Source organism: Liolophura sinensis, chromosome 4 (assembly GCF_032854445.1).
Source record: "Liolophura sinensis isolate JHLJ2023 chromosome 4, CUHK_Ljap_v2, whole genome shotgun sequence".
Lineage (NCBI taxonomy): Eukaryota > Metazoa > Mollusca > Polyplacophora > Chitonida > Chitonidae > Liolophura > Liolophura sinensis.
Window position 1 is genome coordinate 3,308,297 of NC_088298.1, and position 21,654 is coordinate 3,329,950.

The 21,654-nt window shown below is 37.5% G+C and overlaps 1 protein-coding gene across 1 annotated transcript in view; it reads right to left on the bottom strand.

Annotated features, from left to right (window-relative positions):
- LOC135464350 (kalirin-like) overlaps positions 1–21,654 on the bottom strand; it is a 249,660-nt gene that overhangs the window by 24,070 nt on the left and 203,936 nt on the right. The window contains 12 exon segments of the mRNA XM_064741776.1: positions 9,510–10,188; positions 10,788–10,833; positions 11,458–11,629; positions 12,484–12,642; positions 13,006–13,041; positions 13,481–13,609; positions 14,471–14,563; positions 15,009–15,098; positions 15,643–15,712; positions 16,485–16,588; positions 16,892–16,958; positions 17,651–17,745. Coding sequence (XP_064597846.1) covers positions 9,510–10,188; positions 10,788–10,833; positions 11,458–11,629; positions 12,484–12,642; positions 13,006–13,041; positions 13,481–13,609; positions 14,471–14,563; positions 15,009–15,098; positions 15,643–15,712; positions 16,485–16,588; positions 16,892–16,958; positions 17,651–17,745 — 1,740 coding nt within the window.

Consider the following 21,654-nt stretch of genomic DNA (forward strand, 5'->3'; position numbering starts at 1 on the left):
CAGGCTAACCAAGATGAAAAACTGGGACAAGACAAGCTAACCATGATGAAAAATGGGGACAAGACAAGCTAAACATGATGAAAAATGGGGACAAGACAAGCTAACCATAATGAAAAATTGGGACAAGACAAACTAACCATGATGATTTATTTATTTATTTATTTGATTGGTGTTTTACGCCGAACTCAAGAATATTTCACGTATACGACGACGGTCAGCATTATGGTGGGTGGAAACCGGGCAGAGCCCGGGGGAAACCCACGACCATCCGCAGTTTGCTGACAGACCTTCCCACGTACGGCCAGAGAGGAAGCCAGCATGAGCTGGACTTGGCTAACCATGATGAAAAACTGTGACAACACAAGCTAACCATGATGAACAACTGTGACAAGACAAGTGAACCATGATGAGCAACTGTGACAACACAAGCTAAACATGATGAACAACTGTGACAACACAAGCTAACCATGATGAAAAACTGTGACAACACAAGCTAAACATGATGAACAACTGTGACAAGACAAGATAAACACTATAAGCAATTGTGACAAGACACGCTAACCAGGATGAACAACTGTGACAAGACAAGCTAACTTTGATGAACAACTGTGACGAAACAAGCTAACCATGATGAGCAATTGCGACAAGACAAGCTAACTATGATGAACAATTGAAACAAGACAGGACAACCATGATGAACAAATGTGGGAAAGCACACTAACCATGACGAAAAACAGTGACAAGACAAGCTAACAATTATGAAGAATTGTGACAAGACAACACCACCATGATGAACAACTGTGGGAAAGCACACTAACCATGATGAAAAACTGTGACCAGACAAGCTAACCATGATGAACAACTGTGACAAGACAAGGTAACCATGATGAGCAATTGTGACAAGATAACACAACCCTGATGAACAACTGTAAGCAGACAGGCTAACCATGATGAACAACTGTGACAAGGCAAGCTGTGATGAAGCACTGTGCTAGCCACAATGGGTAAATTTAAAAATTCAAATTTATCATGCTGATACCAGACAGGACGGGGAGAGAGAAGTATGAGGAAAATTTGATTGACGTCACTATTCAGGCTCTCAACAGCAGCTTTTTGGAACCAATATAACATGAGGGGATTTGACTTGATCAGTGCATGTCAACACAAAAACTTTCACTTTCAACAACCATTCTTTTCAAACTTCAACAACTGTCACTGTCTCTTTACCTGTGTGGAATTTTTCCAAATGCCTATGCAATGCTTAATTTTTGGCTACCATATTTCTGTTAATCATTTTTCTAAATTCTACACAAATCTTAAGAAAAAAACAAAAACAAAAAGAACCCTTTTTTGCTAAGAAAATCATTCTAAGAACAGTAGGATACTACCTGTTGTGTAGGCGTACTCAGCTGTTGTGTGAGCCGCCACAGATTTGTCTCCCTTTAACTCGTTGGAAGGAAGCATTCACACTATGGGTTGTGTATATATGTTAGCAAATACTGAGATGAAGTGCTGGGTGAAGTTTGTAGCGGAGTCATTGCTGTACACAAGCTCATGCCCGTTTCCACCATGCCAATTTCCACCATGCCATTCTCCAAACATTCCACAAGCAGTACATATTAACATGGCAGTCTTGTTCAATGGCATGCTGAATGCTCCTTGGAGACAACCAAAGGACTTGATCATATCTTAATTCTCCCAAACTCCTTCCATTTTGAAGCACTTTCCAGACTTTTTAAAGAATATATCAGAAAGTTCAACACTTTATTTAACAAACCTCTGCAAGCTATTTAGCTTCGGTCCTACTCTAATGGACCCAAATTAATTTGATTTGCTGTCGAAAATACACGAAGCCAGTCTCTTCCCAGTGCATGGCTTCCAGCTTTATGGAGGGAGGAAACCAGAGTTACCTTGAGCAAACTGGTGACCTTGAACAAACTGGAGACCGTCAGCAAGTGCGGGGATGCTTGCTAATATTACTGTGCGGGAATACATTGTAAATATCATACGGACAAGGTAAACTGTAAGTGGCCTCAACAGGCCTTAATTAATATTGATCAAACATGCCTGGAAATGAAACAATGTGTCTTCCATCTATATGTCCTAGACATACAAAATTATATCTGGCCCATTTTTGACATATATATACCTAGACCTGTACGGCTACAGGTTCAACACTCAATTAAAAATATTGATGTATACATCTTAATTTTTGAACATTTTCATACATCAAAACAAAGAAGGCTGGAGCTGCCAAGACATTATTTTCCAAAACAGAAAATGGTAATTATATGCAACAAACAATTGACTTCCCCACACAAAGAACACTTATTTATCAAACACCCTGATATCACTCACTAGATCAAGTTTTTGATCAAAAAGCGTTCCTCGTTTGAAACATGTTCCTGTTTGTAACACGTACCTCTTAAAAAATATACTACCAGTTAAATGTAACCATTCTCCGTTTGGGAGTGGTATTTTGACCGACTTCTGTCATCCAAATCAAATGGTAACTTTCAAAAAGAAATAATAGAACAAAACTGACCCTGATTGGCTGGTGGATATGATAAAAGCTTTGAGGCGAAGGCTGTTGGCCTTGTCTCGTGTGTCAATTCACATACAATGAACGCCTATTGTGATTTAATACACAGTAAATGTACCATCAGTTGAACGTAGCTTGTTCAACATAGCTTGTTCAATCTAGCTTGTTCAACGTAGCCTGTTCAATCTAGCTTGTTCAATGTTGTCTGTTCAATCTAGCTTGCTCAATGTTGCCTGTTCAACGCAGCTTGCTCAATTTGTTGGTCACACAGCGAAGGATCCCAGTCACGTATGTTTTATGCTTTTGTTGTTTTGGTGGAAAAATTTGAAACTGCTTGTTCAGTGGTTGGTTAGGCCAGGGTCTTCACAAAAACTTGAAAACAATTTTCATTTCCATGCAGAATTATCACTATATTTCATATTTCACAGGAAATTTGTGAGATCTAATTGCTCCATCGTAAATTAGCTGTCCTAATAGGGAATGTGTTTGTATATGCATTTCAGCACATTAAGAATTTTATACACTCTGAATTTAAATTGGTGTTGTGACAAGGAAGAGCCTGGAATAGGCAGTGTCTGTTTTTAGTTTCAAAATCACTTTCCAACCTGAAATGATCGGCTAAATGCTAACAGGATTTACACCAGAATGAAGTATGCCAGCTGTCAACAGTTCGTTGCTAAACATCTGGGCCAGGTTTCACGAAATTTCATGAGTTTTGTTTAAGCAGGGCAATATTACACTTAATTATTATGTACCTTTTAGTGTTTGAGTTCAGTTTTTTCAAGAAATGTTCACTCCATGTAGAACTTTAGCAATTTACAGAACTTAAGAAGTTTCATGAAACTGAGCACCGCACCTTGCTCAGGGGTATGAACTGACAAGTGAACCCACCAATCAAAACGTAAATTGTCCCCATGATGAAAACATTAAAGTGGGTAAATTGCATTCAAAATTGCCTTTCGGCATGCGAAAAGATTCTTCAATTAAACATTGAGGTTTATTTTCAACAATTTCTGATATTTACCTGAAAGCAGACCTCAACGTTTAATTTAACTGAGCTAGCAACAAGTTTGAAGAAGTACGTAGGTACGCTGTATATTTACAGGTCGAAGCTGTAATCTGAAACTTCTGTTTCTGTTGACAACATTTTAGATTTATAAATCATCGAAGTTGACCGATCCTACCAATCTGGCCTCAGAATTTGTCAACAACTGGAAACTTTTGAGTTCAAACTTTCCATCGCTGAATGTAACAAACATCCTACTGCACAGCACCGTATGTGACTTGTCACAAATGTGAGGGAACCCTTCTTGATTACATTTACTACAACATGGGCATCTGAAAAAAGAATCCACTAGAAGTCAACAAGAGTGGATGAAGATCGAGCTGCACACAAGGTCCTGAACGAAAATGAGTCATTCTTGCCGCCAGACTGAGACTGGCGATGTGCAGATTTTTTAATGTCAACGGAAGCTTTTAACAAGCCACATGACAGAGTAGTGCTTTTTTCACCTTCAGCGACAAAACGGTTCAAACTCAAAATTCTTACATTAACATAAATATCCGTGGGAAGAGCTGTGCAGTAGTATGATATATGAAATGAATTAAGGTCATCCCATTCTTAACACTCCATCACATCTTTTTCAGTAAGATTTGAACTAATTCTTCATGAGTTTGGCATCGATTTCTGAACAAGAATTCCATGCCTGGGGAAGTCACTCTTTAGCAGTGGAGATAAAAATGTGGTTTACAGTAACAATATGGCTCCACTTTGTTTTGCTTAAAAATTTCATGACGTCAAAATTATGCTGTTGATGAAATAAACCTGCATCTATTGTTTTTTATCTATAAATCCAAAGAATATATTGGAATGGGAGGCCTTTCTTTTCTAAAAGCCAAAGCTGTGAGAAGTATTGTTCATTTCTGCCTTTGCTACAACAATTTGTAGGCAAACTGGACCTGGGATCACAAAGCAGTCTTAGATTTAAGTCAAAATTTTCACATAACTTTAAAGTTGTTATTTCTGATGTAAAAGGAACAGAATATTGCTTGATGGTGTAAATTCTAGGTAAGTTATTGTACTACAAATTTCAGCTAAAATTATGGAAGGGAACATTCCAAATTTAATGATTTTTGGCTTAAGTTTAAGACTGCTTCATGATCCCGAGGCGAGGTAATGTAGTTCTCCCGTCTTACAAGGGAACAACCTGGTTTGGACAAGAGTCATCATTTCGCAGAAGACAATTTTTCAGACTTTAGCCAAGAATATGTAGTAAAATATTATCCCAGACTTCAACTGTAAGGTGGGCTAGATGGACCACAATGACAATCTAAACTTTTAGTCTTATTTATTCCACTTTTACCTGAATTTAGTGAGATTTATCCTTACATGTATAAAATATCCTTAAAACAGCTGTTTTCAACAACCAATTAATATGGTTCATAAAGCCAACCTTACAATTCAGATATCGGACTATTTATAAATACTTGTGAAGAATATGCCAAAAAATGGTTTATCTGAAAAAGCTAATGAAACTTCAGATCTTGACAATAGTATCTATTCCCACACAAAAAGTTTTCTATAATTTTTTTTCTTCTTTTTGGACACAATCTCCAATTTCAAACCCATAATCACAGGTTGGCCAATATATTTTTGTCAAGTTTCAAGCAAATTCACAAATGGACTTAATTTCATAAGGGTTTCAAATTCAAAATTTGTGTCCAAAAAAAAAATAGTCTCAAATTAAGTTCTCAACCTTTTCATTCATAATGTTTTCTTAACAAATTTCGTATAAGTTATATTTTGTAATTACTCTAAAGGATTTCTGCCCTCCAAATGTCCATTTTTTAGAGGCAAATAAATGTCATGAAATATTACTTGCTTAAAGTTACATTTTTCTGGTAGAACATTATCCTACCTTCCAAATAAACCTTAAATCGTTTCAACAGAACTATCAGTATCAAGGAAAATAACTGACAGTCATGAAAGAAATATTATTTTGTTGTACAAATTGCAATTTACGCCAGCAAAAAAGGTTGAGACGTTTGAGTATACCTTTGATTCTAAACACAAAATATAAAACAATGCCTTAGACATGCTATTAAAGTGCAAACTCCAGAAAGAGAGAGAAAAAAAAATAAAAAAAAAAAACAAAGAAGAAGAAAAATAAAAAAGCCTTTCAGATGAGAGATATAATTGTTTTATTGATTGTATAGTCATTAATCATAATTACAGCAGTGGCGTGCAGTAAGACGGAATTTACAGCTTCCATACCATGTTGCCATGGAAACAACATGAGAGGGAGAGGAACCGTCGTTCTCAACTAAACTGTCATGCTAGCAATACAAGCGATTCACTGATCAACACTCGAATATGGTAGATGTACATATTATTGAAAAGCATACTGGTTTCGACTAGAACTGGGCAGGGCCAATAATAAGGTTTCTCTGCTGTATTTACAGTCCGTTATATTACAAAAAAAAAAAAGAAAAAAAAAGAAAAAACCCTACCCAAATGCACACTGTACATAAACATATGTACACCAGTCACGCATATATCCCCCTGCTACACTGCTTGGAAGTACATGTTTAGAAAATGTCAACATGACAAGCCTACAGAAGTGGTTGAAAAAGTTACCTCCCTTGAGGTAATCTAAGGCCAAGTTTGTAGCCATTATAGAACTGGATGGTGAGCCAGCTTAAAATAGAAATGTTACTTTGAGCCTTCTTTACTGTCGCTGAGAAAATATGATGCTAAAAGGTGATGAGGTGAAGCAAAACAATAAATTTTGTTTTAAAATCCGTCTTACGTCATTCCTGTTACAGACACAAGAACATTTTTCTGTAGTGTTAGCCGCCAGGTCTCTTACATTTAAAAACGCGAGAAGCAGAACTGTTAGCGTATCAATAAAAGAATTCCTACAGTGGAATACTCCATTTCCGCCCTTCCACAAAAACACCCCCCCCCCCCCCCACCAAAAAAATAAAAAAATAAATAATTAAAACAATTAAATCTAAAGGCAACTATTCCAGTGTTACGCAAATGACTTTATAACAGTTATTTTCCTTCCAGGACGGTCATTACAAGTTAAAATGTTCACTTTAGTGTGTTAGTCAAAAAAGTAAAGCTCAAGTGCATTTATTCTAAATTCATTTCAGAAGTAACAGTCATACGCTGCACCTAATTATTTGATGAATTAAGAATGAATTCACTCATGAATTTGATTTGTGTTTTACATCTACCACGAGCGGGGTGATGCTTGCTTACCTTCGGGTCAAAAGGCCGACAATCGCTGGCGCATGCAACAGCGTGCTGAGACAGTGTATAACCTACTAGCTCTTATAGCAGCAGCAGCTGTCAAAATGCTGGGGAGTTCTCATGCACAGTCTGCAAGCATGCAAGCAAGATGCAGTCAGCAAAACCCTTGCAACGCTTTTCAGGCGCAAACGCGGCTAAGTGTTCATGCTGCGCATCTACGTATGTGGGAACCAGCAATATGTCAGTGTTCAGCAGTTTCTTGGAAATGTCTTTTTTTTTTTTAGGTGGTGGGAGGGACCACTGTTATCTCGGAGTGCTATCCACAGCTTTCCAGATATATTAGAAAAGCTCACAGTTAACCTTCTACTGAACACACCTTAAAAAGAAATCCACGTATTATAAATGCCTTTCAATTATACTTGCCCCAATTACCTTTAAAACTTTCAACATGCCAAACTTACAAAGGTGATAAGGAGAAAAAAGGACCAAGAGACAGGTTGGTGTATTTGATATGAAGCAAAAGATGTAAAAAAGAAAAAATCTGCCCAGTTAATTTGAGCCATTCATGATTCAGGTGGAATATATAAGAATTTCTGGGAAAAGCCCAAAACAAAACCCATACGAAAACCTTCACAAAATTATATTTACTTGTACTATTTAGGTGAAGGTTTTATGGATGGAAATCAATCATGTTTCATTTTTGATTGTTGCATTACAGATTTTTTTTTCTTAACTTATCATATTGTAATATCAGTTTTTCCTGCAGGTAAGCTGTTTTGCTTGCATATTTCCAATGAAATAACTAATATCATGGGTGATCAATTTTAATTTGAAGTGTGCCATCTTTCGCTTTCAGCATTATCATTGTCAACTGAAAACCCCGCTTTTGATGACTGAACGTAGAAATTTCATTTTCTGTCATTTAAATTTAGAAGTAACTTTTACCTGAAGTGTCTAATATTGGCCGTGTACCTCACAAACTGTTTGTACCATGAACCTATGTCAAAACAATTTAACAACTAACTACACAAATCTAAGTACACAAAACAAAATATATTATTTTTCATAAGAAAGAAATTCATAGATTACAACATTACAGTCTGGTAATCTAAACCCTGTGAATATGAAGAAATCTTAGAAAAATCACACACTCATATTCCGATCCTCAAACCCCTGGTTTGAAGTTTGGGACTACAGGAATTCTAAATACTGCGACACGCCACTTGTCTAAGTATTTATTTGTTTACGGTTAAGTCTTGCATTTATGCATATTTATGTTTGCTTACTTAATTCTTTCTTAAGGTTATACTCAATAATTTTCCGCTTACATTTAAATGGTGACGTATTTGCTGAATCCATTAGTCATGTGAAGACTGCATGAATTGCCAACCATTGTTTACAACTTCTCTTCAGTTGTTGTGATCACATGGTTTTAATTTTATAAAAGGAATGACACAAACTTGGTCTTATAACAGGGCGAGCATGTTGCAAAAAAAACAAAAGAAAAGAAATAACTAAAAGCACCAAATTAGATGGTACCTGTTAAACTTGTCTAGCTTTTGGGTGAAAATGTGCTTAGAAAATTTTCCATATGCTTAGAGGATGACATGTGCCCTTTTGAGAACACTTTGAACGTGTTTAGTACAGTGGTACAAATGAAGACAGTAGTTTGAAAATAATGCATCCAGAAGTGATGATATGCACCCGAAAAATGCCATTGTGTTAAAATAGATGACAATGAGTTTAAGAAGGATGACGATGTGTTTAAGAAAGATGACAATGTGTTTAAGAAGGATGGCAATGTGTTGAATGCAGAACGGATGAACGCAGATGAAGCCAGCTTAAGCCTACAGGTCAAAAAGTTGAAAACCCGAAATTCTCCTAAATCCACTTCTTTTAATCCTAAGAGCTAAGGGCTGCCTTTTATTTGTAACGATAAGAAGAGCAAGGGGAAATACAATCTTAAAGATAATTGAGCTTTTCTAGTATGAAGTCATTTCCCTTTGCCCAAGGCAACTTCTTAAATTACATCTACATTACATCATATTCTACATATTTACCATATAACTTCCTTATGTACAGGTTTTATATTTACATTCTACCACAGAACCTTCAACATGAATAATAAGTCAATGGGCTGTGCTCAAAGCCATTTGGTTATCGAGGAAATATGACTGTGATTGACAGATGAGTAGACCAATCAATGGCAATAAAAATGGGACATGGCTGTTCTGAAGAAGAGACGAGAAACTATAAATAAAGGGGCCAAAAAAAATACAGAAATGAAGAGCCGTGAATGGTCAGTTAACAGCACTCCACTGATGATGCACAACTGATGCAATCCATCCTAATTCAATTGAAATACAGGCAGGCCATGCAGCTAGGTTGATCAAATCCGTTTTTCGATGCACACAAGAGGACTTGATTAGTAATAATATTAGTACACAGTTTGTGCGTGCTCTCTGGTGTTGTGCTCGGCACGCTCGGCACGCCCCGGCACATGAAGGTACAGTACAGAACATTAGAACAGACACGTGTCAAACAAAACGCCGCACTCTGAACAAGCATGAGGGAGGAAGTGATAATCCAGCAGGAAGCAGTGTTTCAAAGATGGCCGCCGTGATGTGGTCACACTGGCCCACTATACGTACACAGGGCGTAAAACGAGTCAATACCGCCCACTATGCATCATCTGTGTCGTGAACTTACCGGGCTTTGATCAGCCTCAGAACTGTCTGTGCTGGCCTGTTTAGCCGCCATCGTCGTTGTCGTTAGTGGTGGTTGAGCGGCAGCAGATGTCGCGGCGACCGAGTTAGCCGCAGCAGAGGCACTACCACTTGCTGCGTCATCGTTAGAATGAGTCCGCACACCACTGTCCTGCACGATATCAGGCATAGAAACTGGAGTTGCATACACATCAGAGCCCTTTTGACCTGTCCCACCGCTGCCACCACCGTCAGTTTTCGACTTTCGAAGAGTGTTTCTGAAACCCTCGAAAAGGCCAGTGTTTTTCTTTGGTTTTGGTGAACTGGCCTCTGAGCTTGTGGCCGAAGGGCTTGGGGAAGGAACTTTTCGTAAACTGCCGTCGGAGGATTTCAGCCTTTCTAAGCTGGCTTCTTTTGAGCTACTTGTATCAACTGGTGAGCTAGGATCTGAAGTTTTACTAAAATCTTCCTCCACCAAAGTCTCTCCGCTGGGAAGAGGGCCGGGCACAGAATGACACCGATCCTGTTTCTTGAGATCTCCCTTTCCTGTCGGCTTTGCTAATATATTTGGAGTTGTGGCTGAAGCAGCCAATGGTGACACAGCTTTGTTGTGCTGAGGATTGGACTGTGTTTTTCGTAGCGAAGAGTTTCTGGCCTCCAAGCTTCCAAATTCTGGGGCAGATCTGCGAGAACAAAATGTTTGAGATGAATTTTTACATATTGATAACAGCTCTCCGTAATCAAAGGCTTTATTTGAAACCTACGAGTTGTATATCAGTATGTACATCATTTTAATATACATAGATGTATTTCATTTGATTGGTGTTTTACTCCATGCTCAAGAATAATTCACTTCTACGATGGTGGCAGGCACTATGGTGGGAGGAAGCCCGGCAGAGCCTGGGGAAACCCACGACCATCAACATGTTGCCGGAAGACCTTGCCACTTATGGCCGGAGAGCACGAGCTGGACTTGGGTTCACAGCGACCACACTGGTGAGAGGCTCCTCGGTCAATGTGTCGTGCTGGCTTGCTAATCCACTTGGCCACGAAGGCCCTTCCCCAAAATACATAGACATCAAACCTGACTTGTACTGAATACAAGTGCATGTACACTTCATGCAGCAGAGAACCCATGGTTACAGCATCTTTTTAAATTAAACACTCTAAATATAATAAGGAGCATAGGAGATATGATGTTACCAAGTCCAGCATGAATTATGATCTTGAAAAAATATCTCATATTTTAGCATCAGTAAAATGTCTCCATGTCATAACTTACAGTTCCTTTGTCAGCTCTTTTTGGTAGGCTATTGGGGACTGAAGAGCTGAAATGAGAAGAAGGAAATTTCTATTACACAACACAGGTCCACATCAAACGATCTCAAAATGTCTTCCAGGTGTGGCCAGCGCGCACACTTGTTGGGAAATTGACTGATTAGAAATATTACATGTACATATATGTGCAACAATCATAAAATGCAATGTTTTAGTCAAATACTAAAACTGCACTGTATTTTCTTTGCAGCTGCAGGCACCATAATACTTGATACATACTGACATGACTCAATAAAATTATATTATCTATCACTGTCTGCGATGGTAGTCAATGATTTGCTTAGTAAAGGTACCCGGATGCATTACAATGTAGTACAATCAGAAAGCATGATGCATAATTCCACTTAGGAGGGAACACCTTCTGACTGAATGTGTCAAAAGGTTGGCTAACTGTGACAAGCAGATCTATAAGACAAACTGTCGGTCACATTTTTCACATCCCATCTTTTAACATCATCTATTCCTTTTAGGTAGCCTGAACACTGGACATTTAAGATATTGCAAATCTGAAGTCCGTAAGAGAAGATGACCAAAACATGGAGAACAAAGGGCATTTATGTTAAAGGTAAGCTTTACTACAGGTTGTGATCATGTTGCACAGTTGCCATCTTTACCTCTCAGAAAATCGCCCTGCATGTCGAGGATGGAGCGTATGTGTGACACCCAGGTTGCCTTGACCTCCTCGCTGGGTGCCTGGATCACCAGCTTCAAATCAGCCCCTGGGGTTTTGTCGATCAGCACGAACTTAAGGGGGTCACTATCCTCAGTCATTGACATCTTATTCACCTAGTAGAGAGGAAAAGAAGATCTAATGAAGAATTTTCTTGGTGTCAGAGGAGGGATTGTGTTACACTAGAAATGGGCCGGACTCCTACAAACTAATGTGGAAGGTGTACAAGCCTTTGTATTGCTTTCTTAACTTACGTTTCAGTGCATTAAATTATTTATGGATGGCACAAAAACGGCAAAGCCTCAGAGGAAACAACAGCACTATACATGCAGCACTATAATCAAATTTCCTAACCAAAATCCACAGACTTATTGTATAAAACTGTATATCTCAGTATATCTGGTCATTGTAATAAAGTTATTTGAATCTTTAGGTCTGTCTTCTCCATTTCTCAATTTTAATAATCTAAATTGCTGAGCTCTTTCAAAACATCATTAAGTGATTCGCCTCTATCATCAATACCACTGATGTAGACCTATCAGTAAAACAATCCTCCTAGATGGTCAAACCCTTCTGGTGTCAGAAGTGGAATGACTATTTCAGGTAAGTTAATCAAACCAACATAAACTCACCACATCAATCTACCATAATCACAGTGCTTCATAATACTGAGGCACTCAGAAAGCTTTAATATTTATTCATTTGATTATTGTTCAACAACGTACTCAGAAATATTTCACTCATATGATGACGGCCAGCACTATTGTGGGAGGAAGCTGGGCAGAGCCTAGGGGGAAACACATGACCATCCGCACATTGCTGACAGACCTTCCCACGAACAGCCAAAGAGGAAGCCAGCATGAGCTGGACTTGAACTGACAGTGACCACATTGGTGGTAAGTTTTAATATGTTGAGCTTAAGGTTCCGCCATTTGTCAGCTATAAAACCAAGTCAGTTCACTATCTTTACCTTGATGCTATTTTTATATATGTATCCAGGATTGGTAAAGTTCCCTTTTCTCTTTTCCGTCATTTCACTAAAAATGATGATCTGTTCAAACAAAAACATTCGCCTCTCACGGAACTTTGTTGGCACATTGGCTTCTACTTCTTGGACTAGTAATGTATCCTGAAATAATGAAGATGAAAGAATATCAAACCTACATGGCACAACTTCTACAAATATATCAAATAATTTATTTCATTAAGAATGATAAAGATGTTCAAAAATGTTTCAGCCTTTCAAAGGTTTTAGCTGTGTAAAAATGATTTTGCACAAAACTGATACAATTGTGCAATAATGTTTCAAAAGGTCAACAATGTTTCAGGTTTTCAAGAATGCTTCACTCAAACCACTTCATGACCTCAATCCTGAATGACCTCTAAAACTCACTGCTTCCACATAAAGCTTTCCTGTGTGGTTTATTTATTTATCTCAGCGCTTAATTTTGTTTTTTATCAGAAGAGCTCTTTATGAGTCATTTGCACATACCTGTAACAATAACTTTCCTTGAGCTGTGATTTTCCCCTGAAAAACAGTCAACATAAAAATAAATCAGAAAAAACATGCAGCACATATTTCATGCTTGAACAAAACAGATTCCCAAACCTTTGTGCGTTTCAGGATGAATGTATTATTCAAAATATCAAACTCATGATCTTAAAAGAAGACTTAAAATATTTGAACGGCTCTCTGGAGCAGTGTCCTTAACCATAAAACGATCACAAACTAGGCTGACTGTAGACACATTGGAAACTCATGCTGACGTTATGGTAGTTACAATCAACTTCAAAGACTGCTTTTGGAATAAGGCCCCGAATAGTAATTATGTGTGATGTACCCCTATACATAATATAATTAGGGACACTGATACATAATCTCTCAACAGAGGCATTCAATATGTTACCAGTAATGTTTTGTCAAAAAGATGTTGGTTTATGAGATGACCAAAGGGGAGGTAACTCACTAGGAATCCCTGTAATCTACCAACGTTCATCATATCATTGGCTGCCTTAGGGACGACACACATAACAGTCAGGGCCTTGCGTAGATCAGTTGTGTCCAACCCTGCCTTCTCCGTGTACTTCAATATATCCTGCGGAAAGAACACGTAATTTCACTTTGAATACGAAATAAAGTAAATAATTTCATAGAATTTTTCACCAGCTAATCACCCTCCCATACAATTTCTTTATTTCATTATTTGATTAGTGTTTTACAGTGTACTCAGGAATATTTCGCTTATATTATGGTGGCCAGCATTATAAAGGGAGGAAACCCGGCAAAACCTGATGAAAACCCACAACCATCGAGACTTCATACAGCACAAATTTAAACATTTCCCTGAAAAGTTTGATGACTCATGATTAGGGGTACCTTGACCCACGAATGTTCGTGCTTTACTTTCAGCATTAATTGTTCTCTTCATACCAATAAAAAGTCCCCAACGGTATAAAGTTTAACAATTCCCATAACAGCTTAAAGGTTAATTATCGGTAGAATCTTGACTCAAGAGTGTTTGTGACTCACTTTGATAGTAACTGATTCTTCATAAAATACAAAATTTAACATATCCCTAAACAGCTCCATGATTCCTTATTGATAGCATTTTGACTCAAGGGGTGTTTATGACTCACTTTGACAGTAACTGATACTTCATAAAATATAAAATTTAACATTTCCCTGAACAGCTCGATGATTTCTTATTGATAGCATCTTGACTCAGAATGTTTGTGACTCACTTTGACAGTAACTGATACTTCATAAAACATAAAATTTAACATTTCCCTAAACAGCTCGATGATTTCTTATTGATAGCTTCTTGACTCAAAGAGTGTTTGTGACTCATTTTGACAGTAACTGATACTTCATAAAATACAAAATTTAACATTTCCCTAAAGAGTTTGAGGACTTCTTATCAATAGCATCTTGACCTTAAGGAGTGTTTGTGACTCACTTTCAGCAGTAATTGGTACTTCATAATTCTCTGGACAGGCTTAATGAGTAAATCTGGCAGCTGTAAACGGTGACCCAATTTCTGTCGGATTTCCTATGGAACAAGGGAGACAATTCCAAATTAAACATTGAATTTGTGCAACTTTCAGTCTTCATATTTGATAGCACTGCATATAAAACACAACAAAACCCCTCCCCTGGTACTGTAACAATCTGCCCATTCACCACATAGACCAAAATCTAATCAAATTGATATAAGAATCAGACTGCTTACAAACACGTGACTCTTCAAGGCAAAGAAGTCATACTGAATGTTAAAGCCCACCCTGTGGCGCAGGTTGATCCAGGGCATTATTTAACCTATCAAAAGAGATTAGGGGTCAAAACTTTGCAATCCCAAATGATAAAATTTTCGTACTTTGATTTGAACACACACAAAATGGAGAAACTGACAGCTTTTGAAAAGGGTTCTCAAACTATACAGCCAGAAAAAAACCCTGACAACACAAGTAAACATGGGTTTAAATGTCTTCACTTACCTCAAAATACGTGTCTGTGAATTCAGCTACGATACTTTCAGACTTGGGTTTATTTTCGCAGTATTTCACGTACATATATAGGCGTCTTTCCTGGAATTGGGAAAAAACATATGTATAAGGCCTATAATCTCACTTTATTATCCAACAATGCTTGTGCAAACTTACAAATCACAGCTTTGACATTTGCCTCCAAGTACAAAAATGGTCTGTCACTTCTTTCAGACACCTAAGTCCTTTATAACTGGTTAGTTGCTGCAAGGGTACAATGAGTTTGGACAAAAATGATTTTAATTGGAAGGTCATGTAATGCAATTTATTGTCTAAATAATGCACTCAACTACAGCAGTATTTACATATCGTGTAAATAATACACTCAACTACAGCAGTATTTACACATCGTGTAAATAATGCACTCAACTACAGCAGTGCTTACACATCATGTAAATAATGCACTCAACTACAGCAGTATTTACACATCGTGTAAATAATGCACTCAACTACAGCAGTACTTACACATCATGTAAATAATGCACTCAACTACAGCATGTATTTACACAGCGTGTAAATAATGCACTCAACTACAGCAGTATTTACACATCGTGTAAATAATGCACTCAACTACAGCAGTACTTACATATCGTGTAAATAATGGTCCAATCCTTTCTGGTTCTGCCAAACACTTCTCCAGCTCTTCAGAAAATGTTCTGTTAATTAAAAAAGCACGCAAATAAGTAAAACATTCATATTAAGTTAGATTACAGATTTCAGTTCTCAGCTATCTGTACTGTTCAATAGTTAAAACAAATTTTATTATTTTGCCTCTAAATGTTTTCATACGAAAATAACCATTCAATGGCTCCTACAAGTATGTGTACACAATTACATGTTGCAGGCCTGGCAGATAAGCAAACCCTCAGCAGAAATTTATTTGAAAAATCCGCTGCAATTTAAACTGACCATGAAAAATTAAAGGCTAATATCTCAAACCTTAGAACCCCTGTCACCATTTTGATTTCTTTATTCACTTATCTGTATTCCACATTATATTTTCGTTTCACTTATATAATACCGGTGACATTTATGGGTGGAGGGACACAGTGTGACCAGAGTAAACCACCAACCTTTGCCGCGTACCAGACAAACATCCCGACATAAAGCTGCAGCCAAAACTGGATTTGACCAGGCGACCTCATTGGTCGAGGACTGACAGTCACAATGAACATGTGCTGTAACAGTTTGAGCCAGCAACGACCATCATTTTTTACTGATGGCATGTTTCAAGAGTCTGCAAGATAAGCTGTGTTACATGTTTCAAGAGTCTGCAAGGTAAGTTGTGTTACATGTTTCAAGAGTCTGCAAGATAAGTTGTGTTAGAGTGCAGACATAGCACTAGGTGTCAAGTGTTCTCTGTACAAATGGGAGTTGTCTACTGTTTACCAGCTTCTAGCACGAATAAAAATAGAAGTTAAGTCTTACTCTCTGTGCCAGTCGTAGATCTGGTGTATATTTCCAAATACAACTTTGTCCTTCCCTTCCATCTCTTCTGGAATCGGGTTTTCTTTCATATACTGCATATAACCCTGAAAATATCATGATCCAAAGAAAATGTCAACACCTGTAAATGTACACTCCATGTAAATAACACACAATATTTGAAATGTTTTATGCAAAGTGATGAATGATACAACAGAAAAACCACACCATTTTCCTTGCAATATGAAACCTGCGAATAATCAAATCAAAAAATTACTCTTTCGTTGAAGAAGTGGCAACTTTTTGGCAATAGTCACCTTATAAATAATATCCACATCATCATAAAAAGTTCTACCGATATGGAGGGTGTACACTGTGTACATGACATCTGATTGACAGCTGTCACTCACCTCTACAACTCCGCCCAAATCTCTAACATAGACTCTTTCTGTTTCTATCAACTCCTGTATAACAAACCTGAAAAAAAAAAATCAGAAAAAAACTCCATTAAAATCCTGATCAGGTGACAAAAACGACACAAACAGTTTCAATTAACAATGCAGAAATCTCTGGCAATTCCCTGAGCAAAACAATTAAATCAAGAAACCACCACATCTTGGTGAAATCAGATGTTCTGTTCAGGACTAAAATAATCATAACATACTTCACCACCAAACAATTCCACTTCCCAGGTGACAACAAGATAAAAATGTTCTTTACTTTTGTCTTGAGCTGCTCTTATGTGTGTTGCTGTTTTCTTGGACAAATGAGCAAAATCAAAACTATATTTCTGAGAAAGATTTTCAAATATCCGCTGGATGCAATTCCTTAATAAATAATAAAAGAGATAAAAAAATAAAACCTTAAAATAATCTTAAGGTCAAAATGCACCACATATATGAAGACCGAGTACAGCCAACAATTTAGGTACAGGTCTGTGCATAGTGCAGAAAAATGTCGCCAAAATGCAACACAATTGATTAGTGAAAAAGGTACTTAATACAGCACACACGCACCAAAAAAAAAATCTCCTTCCATGAATGTCATTTACAGAGGAAAATTCATTTGGAAATGTTTGTCTATGAGCTAGATGTAGGCCACATATTGGACATTATAAGTTACACATGTAGCAACAACAACAACAAATGGAACAAGAATATACAGCTTACTCTCGTTTATGCAAATATTTAGCCCTTGTGTCTTCGTCCAGTTCCTCCGCACATTCTGATTGGCCGGACTGACTCTGCTCGGATGACTGTGGTTCCTGAAGAGTTCAACAAAGGGGAAAAACTCTGTCAGTACTGGCGACAAAAAAAAAAAAAAAAAAAAACCCACAAATTTCCCTCATGTCCCACTAATCAGTCTGTCTAACATTATCATATCCTTTGATCTGAATGCCAAGTTCAGCATTCTTTATTTTAGCTTATAGATATATGAAAAATACAAATGTTAGAAAGAAACTTCCACTCCATAATTTTACCGACATGGACAAATTTGTTTGGAGAAACAAGCTTTTGGTCAATGAATTCTGTTTCCATGGATATGCATGCTGCCTAACTGGCCCGTGAGAAGCAATGGAGTTTCCTCAAATATTTAACGGCTGTACTCCAGTACCTTGCAAGTCATCCTCCATTTGCCCTTATCTGACAACCACATAATCCTTCACGCAATTTTCAAATTTTTATCTTTTTTTATTGTTAATATTTTTATTTTCTTCTACAATTAATGCATCTGTTGGCATGAAAGAACCTGAAATATGTGACAATAAGTTACACATATCACAAAGAAAGTGCAAACATGACAAATACACAGGTTTGGTCGGTGCACAACAACAACGGCATGCTTGTACAACAGCTACCGTCTACACCCACAACGTTCGCTGATCCACTAGGCAACAGCGCAACACTGAAAGACGGACATACAGCATTCGTATTTTCATAAAAACTAATAGCAGTATGAGCGTCACAGTCTATTCACGATCAGGTCTGTATACTGAATGTTTGTGACATGGGAGTTCTTTTCAGAGCTACATGTATATGCCCATAGAACCATGTAGTTCTTTACATAGAGTCTTTTCTCAATACTGTGTCTTCGACACACTTAAAAAAGGAAGTGAGAAATATCCGCACAGTAGAATCAAACGGTGACCTCTGACAATGAATTGGGCTTGCCCATAAACTACTTTGCACTAATAAGCCTTAATCCCATCTTCTACTCCCCCCCACACACACACCACTTTGATGTGTTTTCCTTTAGACCTCGCACGTAAAACAATTTTGGAAGGACTGCAGTGTTACACACACATGCATTCAGAATACAAATACCCTCAACTGCATGTGTACATGTACAATATAACTTTGTAAATCAATTCTTTGTCACCTCTTGTTTTTGGGGTTTTTTTTTTTTCCTTCTTCAAATGGCACCAACAACAATGTGAGAGCCGTGAAAACAACCTAAAGGACCCTTACAACATTAAGAAAAGGTAGTTACTCACAAATAATGGCTGTAGGCCCTTACACTTTCCATTTGCTCAAAAGTGAAAGGTTTCTTTTGTGAACACACGAACAGAGCACAGGCAACTGTGGAGCTGTCCATAGTGGGCTGTTTACTGTTTTAAGCAGCTATAAGCACGAAACACTAGGGTATGGATGGTACAGCTACCTATTGGCCTTTCCTTCATACCCTGTGTTACCCTAACAGAACAAGTCAGTATGTACTACGGAGATTTGGACACTTGTGTTAAACACCTTCCTGTCACACCTTCCACCGCAGTACCCAGGATATCCTACTACTTCAATGGACAATAAGTGACATGTGACCATGTGACATATACTGTAACCGCAGGGGCTAGTCCAGACCTACAACATGTGAAAATACGGCTCTTCTCTACTGTATTAATAATATACAGCATATTCAAGTTCTTATAAGAGGCATACAGAAGTTGACCGAGTAACATCACAAAGTTTCTTTACGGATAATAACTTCTGATTTATTTTTTACCGACATTTCGATGTATATTCTATCGTCGTTATCAAGAATGTGGCAATCATGAAGATCAACCAACTCAACACATGCTTGATAACGATGTTAGAATGTACATCGAAACGTCAGTAATAAAATACATCAGAAGTTGTTCCGAAATATCCACATGTTTATCACAATGAAGTTTATTACTTTACAATTATCCTACATTTATTACATACCATGTGATAAAAACTTGGTATGAGCTCTGGTATGAGCATAAGACATAATTAATGATGGTCTCACTCAAGCTTCAGCTGTAAGAGCTAACTGACGCGCTAACTTTTCACATTTTTCATCCTCTTACTCCAGTACCTTGCAAGTCATCATCTACTTATAAACATAACTTTGTCTGCATTGTCAATAAAAGAAAGAAAAAGAAAACTGAGCAAAAAATGCAATTAAATACGGTTAATGAAGGTGAAAACAGAAAGCATGCATGAGAGAACTTGCTCAATGCTCCAAAGGACTGTTTATGTACCGGAATTTATCATGACCTACATGTACCAGGGCACACTCATATAAACACCATCTGTTTTCATATTCACACTCAGTGTGACATCACTGAATGCCTCAATCAATCATTACACCTCTTTCCGCCGGGCGGGAGATTTGTGGTTCTACAAAACCCCATTAAACCTTATTCCAACCCAACCCTACCCTGCTTCGGAAAGTTCATTTCCCAGAATTGTTGATGATAAGATTATAGCACCCTACTATCAGAAAAATGTCATCATTTCCTGTTCAACGACTTGAACACCTTAATACGGGTCAAAAAATGGGTCATTTGTTTGATCCAGTATCCCGGTTTTAACATTTACATATCTGATTTTGTGTTGTCCAAAACAAAATTGATTTTCGTTATTTTAAATGAATAAAAAAAATCATCCAATTCAGATTTCAGTTTCAAACTTCATCGTAAAAACTGCTTAAACTACCTGTAAACAGAAGACATTATAACAGGGACTCAAGCATTAAGTTCACACAGTGGGATTTTACATGCCTCCAGGGCAAGTTCTTGTACCGATATATATATAATAATACAGCTACGTGTACACACCAGTGCTTAAGACATCAATGTTCAAAGACTCAAAGAGTCTTCATGAGTCACTGCCTGTCTCTGAATTTTGAAAACAAGTATGATAGCATCCTGGTGCCTATGCAGACAATATGACTACACAAAACTGCCATTTGTGACTGAAGGCCTATAACGATGAATGACATGTAAAATCCCACCAAGTGAATGACAAGGCTTTACAAATCCATCAGTTTTTCACATAAGAAGGTCCCCATATAGACCTTGTCAGTTACAGTGGGGACACTTCAAAGGAATTTGAAGTTCTTTGGGAGAAGGCAGTGAAGCATAAAACATGTACCCTACATGAGCTAAACTTTCGCCCACAAAAGTACATGTTTAGAGGCAAATAAATGTCACGAAAAATATTATTTTTGGTGCAGAACTTTACAATTTTCCTGTAGAATATCATCCCATGTTCCAAGCAAACCTCAAAACACCCTTCTTAACTCAATAGAACTCTCAGAATCAGGAAAAATGGGCAAGTTAATCATTGATAAAATTTATGGTCATTTAAGGCATTTCACATGGCTATGACACAGAACATATACCCTAGGTTTCTGTGCCATGGGAAAAGCACCTACGGATAAGACACTTAAATACAAGAACAGATTTGATATATTCTTAACACTGAAACTGACAGTTCAAGTATACAGTTCATTAGGATAGACATTTGCCTCTAAAAATGCACTTTTGAGGTCGACCTTTTAGGTCATTCGGGGTATGACTTTCTCTGATGTACATGTAAGTTATCAGTTGATCAGAAGAATTATATGTAGGCCTATGGTCCATATTCTTCAGAAATATGTTTCTTTAAAAAAGCACAGAATGTAAGTCTCACAAAAAAAGACAAAAAAAAAAAAAGCATGAAACTTGATGAGATGCACATGCACTGGTAAACTTGGTAAGAATCTGGAAAAACTCACCAAGACTAATTTTTCCTCACTAACAATCTTCTTAAATTACATATGCCTTGGTCTGAGCACCCATAGCTTACAGCAACTTCTGACAAGTGTGAGAAAATAGAGCAAGTGGTGTAGCATGTAGTCTGCTGGGTCATTAACCGGTAGGTGCTAA